The sequence below is a fragment of the Chanos chanos genome, chromosome 9 (genome assembly GCF_902362185.1).
Source record: "Chanos chanos chromosome 9, fChaCha1.1, whole genome shotgun sequence".
NCBI classification, from domain to species: Eukaryota; Metazoa; Chordata; class Actinopteri; order Gonorynchiformes; family Chanidae; genus Chanos; species Chanos chanos.
Window position 1 is genome coordinate 40,865,102 of NC_044503.1, and position 15,000 is coordinate 40,880,101.

At 44.9% G+C, this 15,000-nt stretch overlaps 3 protein-coding genes across 3 annotated transcripts in view; all 3 read left to right on the plus strand.

The window, feature by feature from the left end:
* Nucleotides 1-980, plus strand: part of flcn (folliculin) — an 8,684-nt gene extending 7,704 nt beyond the window's left edge. The window contains exons 11-12 of the mRNA XM_030784451.1: nt 1-42; nt 496-980. The exon at nt 1-42 is cut by the window's left edge and continues 61 nt beyond it. Coding sequence (XP_030640311.1) covers nt 1-42; nt 496-703 — 250 coding nt within the window. The 3' untranslated portion in view covers nt 704-980. The remainder of the gene's footprint in view (nt 43-495) is intronic.
* A 4,864-nt stretch (nt 981-5,844) lies between these two features.
* zgc:174888 (uncharacterized) lies at nt 5,845-8,808 on the plus strand. Its single transcript, XM_030784737.1, has 5 exons — nt 5,845-6,314; nt 6,804-6,922; nt 7,106-7,177; nt 7,424-7,555; nt 8,120-8,808. The coding sequence occupies exons 1-5, from the start codon at nt 6,302-6,304 to the stop codon at nt 8,507-8,509; spliced, it is 726 nt and encodes a 241-aa protein (XP_030640597.1). The 5' UTR covers nt 5,845-6,301; the 3' UTR covers nt 8,510-8,808.
* A 4,039-nt stretch (nt 8,809-12,847) lies between these two features.
* Nucleotides 12,848-15,000, plus strand: part of grwd1 (glutamate-rich WD repeat containing 1) — a 6,137-nt gene continuing 3,984 nt past the window's right edge. The window contains exons 1-3 of the mRNA XM_030783953.1: nt 12,848-13,082; nt 14,184-14,307; nt 14,921-15,000. The exon at nt 14,921-15,000 is cut by the window's right edge and continues 74 nt beyond it. Of these exons, the coding sequence (XP_030639813.1) occupies nt 12,869-13,082; nt 14,184-14,307; nt 14,921-15,000 (418 nt within the window). The 5' untranslated portion in view covers nt 12,848-12,868. The remainder of the gene's footprint in view (nt 13,083-14,183; nt 14,308-14,920) is intronic.

Consider the following 15,000-nt stretch of genomic DNA (forward strand, 5'->3'; position numbering starts at 1 on the left):
TGTCTCTCATTGTCTGCTCTGTCTGAAGGAAGAGTGGATGAAGTGAGTAACACACACTCTCTCTCTCTCTCCCTCCCTCCCTCTCTCTCTCTGTCTCTCTTTCTCTTTCTCTCTCTCTCTCTCTCCCCCCCCCCCCTTTCTCTCTCTCTTTCTCTCTCTTTCTCTCTCCCCCCCCCCCCCCCCCCCCCCCCCCCCCCCCGCCCTCTCTCTCTCTCTCTCTCTCTCTCTCTGTCCTGACCTGTTTGTGTAAAGATCCGTCGCATGACTGATAAGTAATGTTGATGACTGATATGTAATGTTGACATTCACAGCCGACTGACGTAATGGCATTGCTGCGCTGTTACTGTGTGACACTGCCTGTGAAATTTTATCACATTTTATTACATTCATTTCTATCTAACCATACTTACCTCTAAAACGTATCATAAAAAAGATCCTTAAACCTGCTCTCTCACTCTCTCTCTCTCTCACTCTCTCTCTCTCTCTCTCTCTCAGTAAAGTGAAGGTGCTGTTTAAGTTCTCGAAGGTGGACGGCCGCGGTAAGGAGGACACTCAGCGGGCCCTGGTGGTTCTGGGAGCCACGGGCTCGGGGGAGGAGGACAATGTTCGGCTGCTCAAGTTCTGGATGACGGGTCTCAGCAAGACCTACAAAAGTCATTTAATGACCGCAGTCAGAGGAGGAGAACGAACCCTCAGCCAGTGACACACACACACACACAGAGAGAGAGAGAGAGTGTGTGTGTGTGTCTGTGTGTCTGTGAGTGTGTGTGGGGGTAAATCCGGTTCAGTGAAGGAAAACACAAGACCCTGTTAAAACAGAGTGAAGTAACCAAACATGCTGAGACGTGTGTGTGTGTGTGTGTGTGTGTGTGTGTGGGAGGGAAGAAAAAGGCAAAAGAGAGAAACAGAGAGGGGGATTTTTGTTACAGAATGATTATTCTTTTCTTTTAATCGTCCGAAAAGAACAAACGACAGCAGTGATTAAAACCTTGTTTGTTTGTTTGTTTGTTTGTTTATTTACATTTATGATATGTTGTTGTTTTTTTGTCAGAGGTAATTAGACAGCTCTAATCTGTCTGTCACAGGGACTTTCGTGTTTTTGTTTGAACTCTAACTTATTTTATGTCCAATAAATTGATTAAACCTCAGACTGAAGCATTGAGTTAAAGCACGCACAACAACCCAAAGTACCCGAGAAACACAGACACAGATCCAAAAACAGCAGAAAAAGACAAACCCAGAAAAGTCCCGTTGGCCTGGGAGTCCTGTCCTCCTGCCATCTGCATTCAGCTGGGCATGTCCTGAAAGACCGAGAGAGAGAGAGAGAGAGAGAAAAGGAAAGGCGATAAAAAGGACAGATTGTTTCTTTGAAATCACACTGGGAGATGTGATGAAAGAGAGTTTTCTGTTTTTTCCTTTTGAACCAGGCGGCTGTGTGCCAGCGGTCCGCCACGTTGCTCTTCTCTCAGAGTCGATGTCAACGGAAGTGTACTGTTAGCGCTGTTAGCGCTGTTAGTCCTGTTAGTGCTGTTAGTGCTGTTAGTGCTGTTAGTACTGTTAGTGCTGTTAGTGCTGTTAGCGCTGTCAGTACTGTTAGTGCTGTTAGTACTGTTAGTCCTGTTAGCGCTGTTAGTACTGTTAGTCCTGTTAGTACTGTTAGTGCTGTTAGTACTGTTAGTACTGTTAGTGCTGTCAGTACTGTTAGTACTGTTAGCGCTGTTAGCGCTGTTAGTACTGTTAGTGCTGTTAGTACTGTTAGTGCTGTTAGTACTGTTAGCGCTGTCAGTACTGTTAGTGCTGTTAGTACTGTTAGCGCTGTCAGTGCTGTTAGTGCTGTCAGTGCTGTTAGTACTGTCAGTGCTGTTAGTGCTGTTAGTGCTGTCAGTGCTGTTAGTACTGTTAGCGCTGTTAGTGCTGTTAGTGCTGTCAGTGCTGTCAGTGCTGTTAGTACTGTTAGTACTGTCAGTGCTGTTAGTGCTGTTAGTGCTGTTAGTACTGTTAGAGCTGTTAGTGCTGTCAGTGCTGTTAGAGCTGTTAGTACTGTTAGCCCTGTTAGCCCTGTTAGCGCTGTTAGTGCTGTCAGTGCTGTTAGTGCTGTTAGTGCTGTTAGTGCTGTTAGTACTGTCAGTGCTGTTAGTGCTGTCAGTGCTGTTAGAGCTGTTAGTGCTGTTAGTGCTGTTAGTACTGTCAGTACTGTTTGTGCTGTTAATACTGTCAGTGCTGTTAGTGCTGTCAGTGCTGTTAGTGCTGTTAGTACTGTTAGTACTGTCAGTACTGTTAGTGCTGTTAGTGCTGTTAATACTGTTAGTACTGTCAGTGCTGTTAGTGCTGTCAGTGCTGTTAGTACTGTTAGTGCTGTTAGTACTGTCAGTACTGTTAGTGCTGTTAGTACTGTCAGTACTGTTTGTGCTGTTAGTACTGTCAGTGCTGTTAGTGCTGTCAGTGCTGTCAGTGCTGTCAGTGCTGTTAGTACTGTTAGTGCTGTTAGTACTGTCAGTACTGTTAGTGCTGTTAGTACTGTCAGTACTGTTTGTGCTGTTAGTACTGTCAGTGCTGTTAGTGCTGTCAGTGCTGTCAGTGCTGTTAGAGCTGTTAGTACTGTTAGTGCTGTTAGTACTGTTAGTACTGTTAGTGCTGTTAATACTGTCAGTGCTGTTAGTGCTGTTAGTACTGTCAGTGCTGTTAGTGCTGTTAGTGCTGTTAATACTGTTAGTGCTGTTAATACTGTTAGTGCTGTCAGTGCTGTCAGTGCTGTTAGTGCTGTTAATACTGTCAGTGCTGTTAGTCCTGTTAGCACTGTTAGCGCTGTTAGTGCTGTCAGCGCTGTCAGTGCTGTTAGTGCTGTTAGTACTGTCAGTGCTGTTAGTGCTGTTAGTGCTGTTAATACTGTTAGTGCTGTTAATACTGTCAGTGCTGTTAGTGCTGTCAGCGCTGTTAGTGCTGTCAGTGCTGTTAGTACTGTCAGTGCTGTTAGTCCTGTTAGTACTGTTAGTGCTGTTAATACTGTCAGTGCTGTTAGTGCTGTTAGTACTGTCAGTGCTGTTAGTGCTGTTAGTACTGTTAGAGCTGTTAGTGCTGTCAGTGCTGTTAGAGCTGTTAGTACTGTTAGTGCTGTTAGTACTGTTAGTGCTGTTAGTACTGTTAGTGCTGTTAGTGCTGTTAGTACTGTTAGTACTGTCAGTGCTGTTAGTGCTGTCAGTGCTGTTAGAGCTGTTAGTGCTGTTAGTGCTGTTAGTACTGTTAGTGCTGTCAGTGCTGTCAGTGCTGTCAGTGCTGTTAGTGCTGTTAGTGCTGTCAGTGCTGTTAGAGCTGTTAGTGCTGTTAGTGCTGTTAGTACTGTTAGTGCTGTTAGTGCTGTTAGTGCTGTTAGTGCTGTCAGTGCTGTTAGAGCTGTTAGTGCTGTCAGTGCTGTCAGTGCTGTTAGTGCTGTCAGTGCTGTTAGAGCTGTTAGTGCTGTTAGTGCTGTTAGTACTGTCAGTGCTGTTAGTGCTGTTAGTGCTGTTAGTACTGTTAGTGCTGTTAATACTGTCAGTGCTGTTAATACTGTTAGTGCTGTTAGTGCTGTCAGTGCTGTTAGTACTGTTAATACTGTCAGTGCTGTTAGTGCTGTCAGCGCTGTTAGTACTGTTAGTGCTGTTAGTGATGTTAGTGCTGTCAGTGCTGTTAGTACTGTTAGTGCTGTTAGTATTGTCAGTGCTGTTAGTGCTGTTAGTGCTGTCAGTGCTGTTAGTACTGTTAGTGCTGTTAGTACTGTCAGTGCTGTTAGTGCTGTTAGTGCTGTCAGTGCTGTTAGTGCTGTTAGTACTGTCAGTACTGTTAGTGCTGTTAATACTGTTAGTGCTGTTAGTGCTGTTAGTGCTGTCAGTACTGTTAGTACTGTTAATACTGTCAGTGCTGTTAGTGCTGTTAGTGCTGTCAGTGCTGTTAGTACTGTTAATACTGTCAGTGCTGTTAGTGCTGTCAGCGCTGTTAGTACTGTTAGTGCTGTTAGTGCTGTTAGAGCTGTTAGTGCTGTCAGTGCTGTTAGAGCTGTTAGTACTGTCAGTGCTGTTAGTGCTGTTAGAGCTGTTAGTGCTGTCAGTGCTGTTAGTACTGTCCTCACGAGTCACAGACTCCAGACTACAGAATTATGATGGTACCAGTTACAAACGACAGAATTACGATGGTATGAGTTACAGACTACAGACTACAGAATTATGATGGTACCAGTTACACACTCTAGACTACAGAATTACAATGGTACCAGTTACAGACTCCAGACTACAGAATTACGATGGTACCAGTTACAGACTACAGAATTACGATGGTACCAGTTACAGACTCCAGACTACAGAATTACGATGGTACCAGTCACAGACTCCAGACTACAGAATTACGATGGTACCAGTTACAGACTCCAGACTACAGAATTATGATGGTACCAGTCACAGACTCCAGACTACAGAATTACGATGGTACCAGTTACAGACTCCAGACTACAGAATTACGATGGTACCAGTCACAGACTCCAGACTACAGAATTACGATGGTACCAGTTACAGACTCCAGACTACAGAATTATGATGGTACCAGTCACAGACTCCAGACTACAGAATTACGATGGTACAGGCCCTGACACCACAGAAAGGACCATAAAAGATTTATTACCAACAAACTGAAGCTTCATTACTGTGTCTGAAATAATGAAAAAAAAAAAACAGTTTTGTTTTTTTGGGGTTTTTTAGCTTTTAATGACCTTAAACACTAATAACTGAATCTTTACACACAAAGAGCATGTCATTCGACCTCTCGGGCTGTAAGAGATGACTTTTGTTGAGTGGGAACGGGCACAGTTCGGGTTTTGCGCTGGAGGTTTTGGGGACAGTCGAGTAAAGTGAAAATTAAAGTGATGATTTAAGGTTCTCTGCAGAACACTAACCTGTGGTTCTGATGTGTGTGAGCAATGGCCAGTCATTAGGTCAGAGAAAAGTGTGTGTGTGTGTGTGTGTGTGTTGTTCTGTTGTGCATGTGACTGAACTGTGTAGTGTATGAGACAGAGAGAGAGAGAGAGAGAGAGAATGAATGTGTGTCTTGTGTGTTTGTGTGAAGCGACAGAAGACACCTCAGGCTTGTGAGTCAGAGGCAAAGGAAGTGTTTGGATCCGTCTGTTCTGTCTCTTCTTTCCTGTGTGATTTACCACCGCTGGGTCCACTGGAGTCCAAAAACACTGCTTCACATAGAAAACACCATGTTTGTTTATCAATCTTTAACTATGAAAATTAAATCTCCGCAGTAATATCTCCCTCCTGTGAGGAGCGACTGTAACATTAGCATTGCGCTCTAAAAGCCCATCGGGAAAAAGAAGGACATTTAAAAACATCTGGAGAGAACACGGCTGATCCTGGAGGAGACGGAGGAGGGTCTAGTTTAACAGTCATCATATGACGATGAGACAGCAAAAAACCACAGGGCTTTGGGGTGAGAACGGGACACGAAAGTTGAACAGAATTCTCGTCCCCCGTCATTAGAGTGACTAGTTGCTCGCGGTTCGGTCAGAGAGATAGAGGGCGCCGGGAGGGGGGCATGGAGGTGTAATTAAATCCAGGCGGCCAAAGTGCATGACTAAGCTTGTTCGGAGTGCCGGAGTGAAAGAAAGGAGAGCGCTCGGCAAAGACGAGGAGTGGGGGCGTTTAGTCTTTAATAAGGTAAAGAGGGTGGAGGGGTGTAGAGAAAGGGAAAGGGAGAGAGAGAGAGAGAGAGAGAGGGAGCGCGCTACACATACTTTCACTTTTGTGCGCGCAAGCAGGCCGCGACAGACGGCACCGCGCGGGGAATCAAACCCCCTAATTCCATTAGCACACTCAGAGGCGAACGGGACTGACTCGTGTTAAGGACCGCGCATACAGACAAGGGAGAGAAAGACAGGAAAAGAGAAAGAGAAAGAGATAGAGAAAGAGAAAGGTCGGGAAACTATTTTAGGAGTTTGGAAAATCCAAAAGTGGGCGAAGGTTTTTGGGGAAAGTACAAAGGCATTAGACGGAATAGACGCTGTCAAGCGGAGGAGGAGGAGGAGGAGGAGAGGGAGAGAGAGAGAGAGAGAAAGCACGAGTGAGAGCGGTAAAGAAAGGAAAAGGGGGGCGTGTAGTTAGGGGAGAGGAGAAATAGTTGAATACTTAATCAGCAAGCGCGTTTGGGAAAGCACAGAGCAGGCGAAATCGTCGGACGGATTCTTCAAAACCAAGTCAGTAGTGAGTCGGACAGGAAGGAGGATCCCCACGCGCAGGAACATGGAGATAACGACAGATAATGAACGGTAAAAAGCATGTCACGATCCGGTAAGTCCGCTGTTGTTTTGTTCTGTTCTGTTTTGTTTGTTTGCTTGTTTGTTTGTTTGTTCTTTCTTTTTGTACAGCCCTTCCGAGTGAGGACTTGTGCAACTGTTTCCAACGTGTCGGCCTGTTGCAGAAATTTTAAAGTGGTTTTTTTTTTTTTTTTTTTTTGCTCAATAAATATTCTTTAAACGAGTTTCCAGTAAATAAATAAACCGATTAACTTTCTCAAACCGCGGAACACTGTAGTGGTATGTGTTATGTTCCACTGACATGCGTGTGTCATTTTAACCCACTTGTTTTCAGTGTAATATCGGGGAGAAACGTTTAGCTTTTGATAGCGCATGCAACGCGCGCATAAACTGTTCTAATGTAACTCGGTTATTTAAATGAACTTAGTTAGGAAATGTAGGACAAATTAAGTAGTCCTAATTGACTGTCCCTCTCTCTCCCTGCCTCTCTCTCTCTCTCTCTCTCTCTCTGTCTCTCCCCTAGTTTTGTTTGTTCTCTCAGTGTTTATAGTTATTGGAATTGGAAGCGGGTGTGATGATTTTATGAAAACCGTCGTTTCTAAATTTCAAACGACGATCGACAATGAAAGAACCAAAGGATTTGTAAGTTTGAGTTTTTTTTCTCTTTTATTGTTTTGTTTTAGTGCGTAAAGACCATGGTGACGGCTAAGTTAAGACTAAGTCCAGATTTTTTGTCAGAATGGACAGTCCGTTATTAATGACGCTAAGGTTTTGGGGTCATTTTTTTCCCCTACATTAATCTTGGTGTTTAAACGTCTCTTTCAGCCCCAGGTCTTCCCTGTCAATTACGTTGTCTCTCACCATTACAATGCCAGTATGCTGTGTTCACATGACCCAGTAAGACTTACACCTATCTATCCATCTATCTATCTATCTGTGTATCTGTCTGTCTGTCTGTCTATCTGTCTGTCTGTCTATCTGTCTGTCTGTCTGTATATCTATATCATTTTCATTTTGCTTTAAACCAAACATGAAATTAACATATTATCTTTCTATTTCTGTGTGTGCGTTCATGTGTGCGCGTGCGTTCGTGTGTGTGTGTGTGTGTGTGTGTGTGTGTGTGTGTGTGTTCGTACGCATCAGTGTTGTGTGTTCGTTGCAGCTGCTGTCCTGTCCGACTCTTGGTCTCGGCTCCAGGGCCACTTGAACCGTGTTCACCTGAAACATGAGCTTATCATCGAGCTCCAACGCACACTGGATAAGCTTGCTGATGGGGTATGTGCTCTACTATAGATATAATCACACTGCACAACCTCATTAATGAGTTATGCCCTGTAACATAGATATAACCACACAGAGAAACATCATTAATGAGCTCCACTCTCTGATACAGACATAGTCACACTTAACAATCTCGTTAATTTGGTTTGCTTTGTAACATAGATATAATCACACAGAGAAAGATCATTAATGAGGTATGCACTCTACTATAGATATAACCACACTGAAAAATCTTCATTTATGAAGGGTGTTCTCTTAAACAGACATGCGTTAAATATAATCTAAAAAAGAAACCTTGCTAATGGAGGTTATCTATGAGTTGTGTCCTCAAACATCAATATAATCATAAATTCCGCAAATTCCATACATAAATTAAGGACATAAATCACTGTCGGCAACTCATCCCAAAACATACACGTATATAAACATGCTAACATAGACGAAACACAGACACACACACACACACACACAAATGGGGCTCTGTGTCTGTGTGTGTGTGTGTGAGGTGTGAGTAATGAAGTTCCTGTTCTCCCCCATACTCCCTCTCTCTCGGAGCAGAAATTCCAGGAAAGTCCGGATCCTTCCATCTTTCCTGTTGTTCAGTCCTCCCCTGGGGTCCTTCTCTCCTACACCTCTGGCGTTTTCTCCCGGTGGATGGAGCTGGACTGTGTGGAGAACCAGAGCAGCGACTGCGCCTCCCCCTCCGTGGACGAATGGGAGGACGGAGATGGAGGAGACGGCGTGAGGAGAGAGGAGGAGGAGGAGGAGGGGGGAGAGAGAGAGGAGGGTCTGCATGGACTTGTGGAGGAGAGACGACCTGAGAGGGAAGGGGAGAGGCAGAGAATTTGGGACACTCCCGCTCCGAGAAACAGGGATTCGGAGATGCGCGTTTTCCCAGGATCCTCTCTGTGGATGGTCACGTGGACGCTGATGGTGGTAATGAAGTGAGGGAGGTTTGAGAAAGCGAGAGAGAGAGGCAGAGAGACAGAGAGACAGAGGGTGAGAGAGACAGAGACAGAGAGACAGAGACAGAGGGTGAGAGAGAACCTTCCATGGCGTTTGGATCTCTTGTCCTCCCGTCAGGCTGTTGGGATTACACAGTTTCATTGGGACTGGATTGATAATCTTACAAGAACTTTTAATCCAACGGAGACTGATAATTCAACAGGATGTATTTCAAAAGTTATATGGACTGATCCAGGGGCTCCTTTAACATGAAGAGGCCTACGCACACACACACACACACACACACACACACAGACACACACACACACACACACACACATACACACACACTCACACACACACACACACACACACAGACACACACACACACACACACACACACACACACACACACATACACACAAACACACAAAAACACACCACACACACACACACACACACACACACACACAGACACACACACGCACACACACAGTCTTTCAGTCTGTCAGAGGAACAGTGTCGTGTGTATATTGTTCATGGTGTTTATATTTGTGTACACTTTAACATTCAGATGCTATTTTCTGCCGTTTGTTGTTAAAGTTAATTTGTTGTTAAAAGTTTGTCCAGACTTTGGTTTGTAAAGGGAAATGCTCTGTCTGCTGAGGGTCTGAAGACTAAGGCCACTGCAGTGTTTCACTGTAAGCACACACACACACAGCAAAACACACTCTTACACAACACACACACACACTCTCTCACACACACACACACACACCAAAACACACTCTCACACACACACACACACACAGCAAAACACACTCTCACACACACACACACACACCAAAACACACACACAGCAAAACGCACTCTTACACAACACACACACACCAAAACACACTCTCACACACACACACACACACACCAAAACACACTCTCACACACACACACCAAAACGCACTCTTACACACACACACACACTCACACACACACACACCAAAACACACTCTCACGCAACACACACACACACTCACACACACACACCAAAACACACACGCACGCACCAAAACACACTCTCACACAACACACACACACACACACACACCAAAACACACACACACGCACCAAAACACACTCTCACACAACACACACACACATAAAATGCACTTAAAAATGCAAACTTTCTGCCTCATTGTTTTTATTCTTTACAGAGTTTCTTTTTTCTGTTTCCTGTTTGTTTCCTGTTTGTTTCCTGTTTGTTTCCTGTTTGTTTCCTGTTTGTTTCCTGTTCCTGTGGCTGTTGTGCGTTTGTGTTTTTTAATGCAGAGTAATCGCTTCCCCGGTCCGCGCGGACACAAACGCAGCGTCTTCTAACGCCCCAGGCAAAGGCAGAACGCTTACTGTAACCATAAGCACCAAACACACTGTACACGCACCCACGCATGGCTACTGCGTCACCGTGGCGACGGCGCTCCGCCGTAACGTTGCCGTGGAGATTATGCACTGTGATTAGGAATGACAAGTCATGTGACGACGGGAATGGAAGCTATGTGTAAAGGTCAAAGGGTAAAGGTCAAAGGGTAAAGGGTGACCTCCAGAGCGTCTCCTCTGGTTTACGAAGATTTAGAATGCGTAAATCAGTCATGTGATTTTAAGAAGCATGAGGTGTAAGAGTTATCCTGAATGCCAGTCGACTCCGCCCACGATGCAAAACACAGATGTGTGTGTTGCAAGACACACAGTCAGTCAGGAGAAGACTAATGGTGTGTTATGTTATGTTCTCACATGTTTTTAATAAAGCTAGCAGGCATACCTCCCATGGATTTGTGTATCTTTGTGTGTGTGTGTGTGTGTGTGTTTGTGTGTGTGTGTGTGTGTGTGTTCTGATTCTGATTGTTGTCTGTTGTATATAAACCCTCTCTGTTAATTCCTTTCAACATGGGCATTCATTTCATAAACCAACCCAAAAAACAAAACAAGAAGAAAATCTTGACATAAAGCTGGATACACTGGATGTTCTTTCCTGCAGTTTATAAATGTTTATAAAGCTTACAGACGCTGCGGTGACTGCTTATAGCACCTTTATTACAGCTGTGTATTACACATTCATATAGACACATAGACACATTTCTGTTTATGAGACATGTTTATTACACATTCATATAGACATATAGACATATTTCTGACGGTGTTGTAGGGTGAGAGTCGACACACAGTTTCATCATGACAGATCTGTAATAGCTCTGATTCAGTTTTAATGCTGGTGTGTTTTGTGTGTGTGTGTGTGTGTGTGTGAAAGAGGATAATGTGTGTGTGTGTGTGTGTGTGTGTGTGTGTGTGTGTGAGAGAGATGTAGTTTTAATCCTGCCGTGTTTGTGTGTGTGTGTGTATGTGTGTGTATGTGTGTCTGTGAGGCTGTTGTTGTTATTTCTGTTGTTTCTCGAGTGAGTGGAGGATGATGGCACAGACAGCAGCAAATCCACAGAGAGACGTATTGTTTTCTCTCTCTCTCTCTGTCTCTCTCACACACACACACACACTAACCTCTTTCACACACACACACACACCCATTCAAGTTCAAGTGCTCTACTGACATGACTGTTCTAACTGACAACATGACTAAAGCAAATAGGACAGATTAACAGTGCACGAGACAGAGGTGAACACACACACACATGCATGATACGCCGACAAGATGTTGAATGGAGGAGGAAAAGAAGAAGAAGAAAATAAAGGAGGAAACAGAGGAAAGAATGAGAGTGAGAAAAAGAAAGAGAGGAAGGAGGAGAGGAAGTACTGAAACAAATGTAAACACTGAAGAGTTTGGAGACTTCACTATTTCAGTGACTCACTGTCCCTCCGGCCATGTCTCACACACACACACACACACACACACACACCACACACACACACACACACACACAGATACACACAGACACCACACACACACACACACAGACACCACACACCACACACACACATACAAACTCTCTCTCTCTCTCTCTCTCTCTCACACACACACTCACACACACACACAGATACACACACACACCACACACACAGATACACACAGACACCACACACACACACACACACACACACACACACACACACACACACACCACACACACGTACAAACTCTATCTCTCACTCTCTCTCTCTCTCTCTCTCTCACACACACACACACACACACACACACACACACACACACACAGATACACACAGACACCACACACACACACACACACACCACACACACACGTACAAACTCTCTCTCTCTCTCTCTCTCTCTCTCTCACACACACACACACATCAATGGTACAATCTAATGACAAGTCATAATGAATAAGTGTGTGATTATTGTCCTTGTTTCTCAATGCAGGATATGTCTAAAAGCCAAGTGGCCCTGTGTGAATACACTCCAGTACAAAGAGTCCACAGATAACCCTCACGCCCCGATCCTGCTCAAACCCTCTTCTGGCCTCAGCTTAATGCAAGCCAGTGTACACGGACTGGACTTCCCGTTAAACTGGGAATTTACGGGAAAACCCAGAGAGCCCAGAGGAGAGGAGAGAGACTAGCACTGCATGCTGAAACGAAAGAGACCATCAATGCCACCAGATATAAACGAATAAATAAAACAGAAAAGAGCCAACACTTGTCTGAGGCATAAGTGGTTTTAAAAGCAATTTGTCTTGATCCATAAATAATGAAACCTCCATCTGCTGGCTGGCTGAGAGAGATAGAGAGAAAGAGTCAGAGAGCGAGAGAGAGAGGGAAAGAGAGACAGAGAGTGAGACAGAGAGTGAGAGGGGTGAGGTGGAGAGAGGGGGGGGGGTAAGGGAGAGAGAGAGAGAGAGAGAGAGATGGAGGGGGGGGGGGCACACGTTGACTTTCAGATGCATTTGAGAAAAAAACGCTGATGGGGTCTTTCCAGAGGAGGTCAGAGTTGGTAGAGTAGGTACAGCATTACGTACATCAGATAACTAAACCTCAAATAGCTGCCAGGGAACTTTCGTTTTTTTTAAGGTTCCGGGAAACGTTTGGAAAAAAGCCCAAACTCGACAGGGGACAGCGCGGTCGCTGCGCCGGCAGCTGGCGGGTGACAGGGGATTCATTGCGTCCAAAACCCCGGTCTGCCAGAGACACCCAAAATGTCAAAACAAAAACACCTTTATTATATATATGAAAGTCGTGTATACAGATACATATAACGTCGTACTTTCTCACAGTATTAACCACTAGACAAGACGAGGAGTGGATGAAAAATGAACGTCCCGACCATGCGCCTCTAAACCACGTGACCACACACGGAATGACGTCTCCCCCTTTCTCTGGCTGTCTCTCTCTCTCTGTTTCAAAATGTCTGCGCCCGGCGAAGACACGTTTCCCCAGCCAGAAGACGACGTCGAGGAGATGGAAGCGAGTGGCAGCGACGAGGATGAGATGGAGGAAGACAAACCAGGAGGAGAAGGAGAGAGTAAAGTCTACGTGCCCGGATTAGACCCAATCAAACCGGGGGAAGAGCTGGAAATGGACCGATCGGCTTACCGCATGTACCACGAATGCCAAACAGGTTCGTCAGACGAGTCCGGACCGGCATATAAACGGTGTCAGGAATAATGACAAGACTTACTGGACTTTAAAACACGTTGATAGAAGGCACTGATATTGATCGCAATGATAAACACGAAGAACATGTTCAGTCAGTACCTTTAAATCATTAACTCGTGTGTTGTTGTCATTCCGCAAGACCGATAACAGTTTTATCAAGTTGTGACCAGTAAGAAAACGCATGTTTTGGCTTTTATTTAACAGTTTGAAGATCCTCCCCTGTATGAGGTTGATTTTGCGCTGACATAGCTTGTTTTGAAGTATTTGTGATGTCGTTTGTCACTTTGTAGTCATACTATTACCAGGCAGCAGCGTGAAACATGTCAACACACAAAAACTTAATGTAGCAACAGCGCCCCCTAGGGTTATCGCACTGCACGAAGCGGGATTTTTTCCACTTCGTCGCATAATATTAGAGCAAACTCAAGATCGTTTAATATTTATACACATATAATAGTTGTGCTCTTATTGAAAGGTGTCGACTTAGAGCTGAAATGATCTGGTTAACGGGAAAAATGAAATGTTTCCTGAAATGTTGTTATCCCCAGAGAAAACCGCGCTGTTAAACCGTCCTCAACTGCTTAAACGACAACCCGCGCGCGGCTCAAATCAAGTTCATTTCTAATCACACAATCGTATGTATACTATAGACTACTAATGGTGCCGCAGAGGACCGCAGGCCGAATCAGATCCGTGTACAGGGAGACTTTTCACGCTGAATTCCGCGGGGGAATTCTCGGTTGTCTTTCGCTCAGTGTATTTTGTGAGTCAAATGACATGTTGCTGAGGTGGACGAGCGTCACCTCTGTGTGGACCACTCCTGTTAGAGTGCAAACGCGAGCTATTCAAGCGACCTGTTTTCTCAAACTATTAAAACAACAGTGAGGCTTTAGAGCCTCTGGCCAACATTTTAGTACTTTTAATGTTCATACGACAGAACAGCAAAATGATGAACCTTGACCCGGTCTACTGAAAGTGTAACTTCTCAGATGAATTATTTTTCCGTGGCTTAGCTTTATTTCACAGATGCGTTTATGAAATGAAATGTGTTTCCTGCTTGTAGGTGCCCCGTGTCTGAGTTTTGACATTGTGAGAGACGGGGATGGTGCTGGAACAGAGAGGGAGAAATTCCCAGTGTCCTTGTTACTGTGTGCGGGAACGCAAGCAGACACTGCCCTAAGCAACAGGTAACACTCCTCCATCAAAGAGAGCGAAAAAAACACATCTTTCTTTCTTTCTTCCTCTTTAAACCAGCCAGTTCAGGCAGGTTACGTGTCCGAAAGCAGACTTCCTCCTCAGGTTCTCAGACGTCAAGTTAAATTGTTGGTCGAGGGGGAGAGACTAGGGCGGAAGACCGGTGATGTCATAATGGAGGCTTTGGAATCTTCCGTGGGTTCTAATAGAATGTTCAGCGGTTTTCAGAATCAATGGAATCTTTGGGTCCCCGTGCAGTGGACACACAGAGTAGAGTTTCACACTGCACTGTTCTCACACACAAACACACACTTTCTCTCTCTCTCTCTCTCTCTCTCTCTCTCTCTCTCTCTCTCTGTCAGTGGTGTGGACACACTTTTCCTGTGTCACCCTGCTCTGAGGCAGTCACACTGGTGGTTGCCTGCCGTGTGACTCTTTAAGGCCGATTTGATCCAGATGTTCTTCCCGCTGTGACCCAGTTTAGTCCTTTGCCTGCTATTTGTGTACTCTCTTTCTTTAGCGACTAATTTAAAACTAATTTTTTTCTCTCCATCATTCTCCTGTTTAATTGCTCCCCCCCTCCACCCCCCCCCCTTCCCCCCCCAGGCTGATTGTGATGCGGATGCATAACCTCCACGGCACGGAGGAGGAAGAGGAGGATGAGGAGAGCAGTGATGAAGAGAGTG

What these genes read in the sequence shown, in the direction of transcription:
- zgc:174888 (XM_030784737.1), top strand. An exon ending in ATGAAAGAACCAAAGGATTT is followed by an intron (nt 6,923 to 7,105) that starts GTAAGTTTGAGT and finishes CGTCTCTTTCAG; the next exon opens with CCCCAGGTCTTCCCTGTCAA. An exon ending in TGGATAAGCTTGCTGATGGG is followed by an intron (nt 7,556 to 8,119) that starts GTATGTGCTCTA and finishes CTCTCGGAGCAG; the next exon opens with AAATTCCAGGAAAGTCCGGA.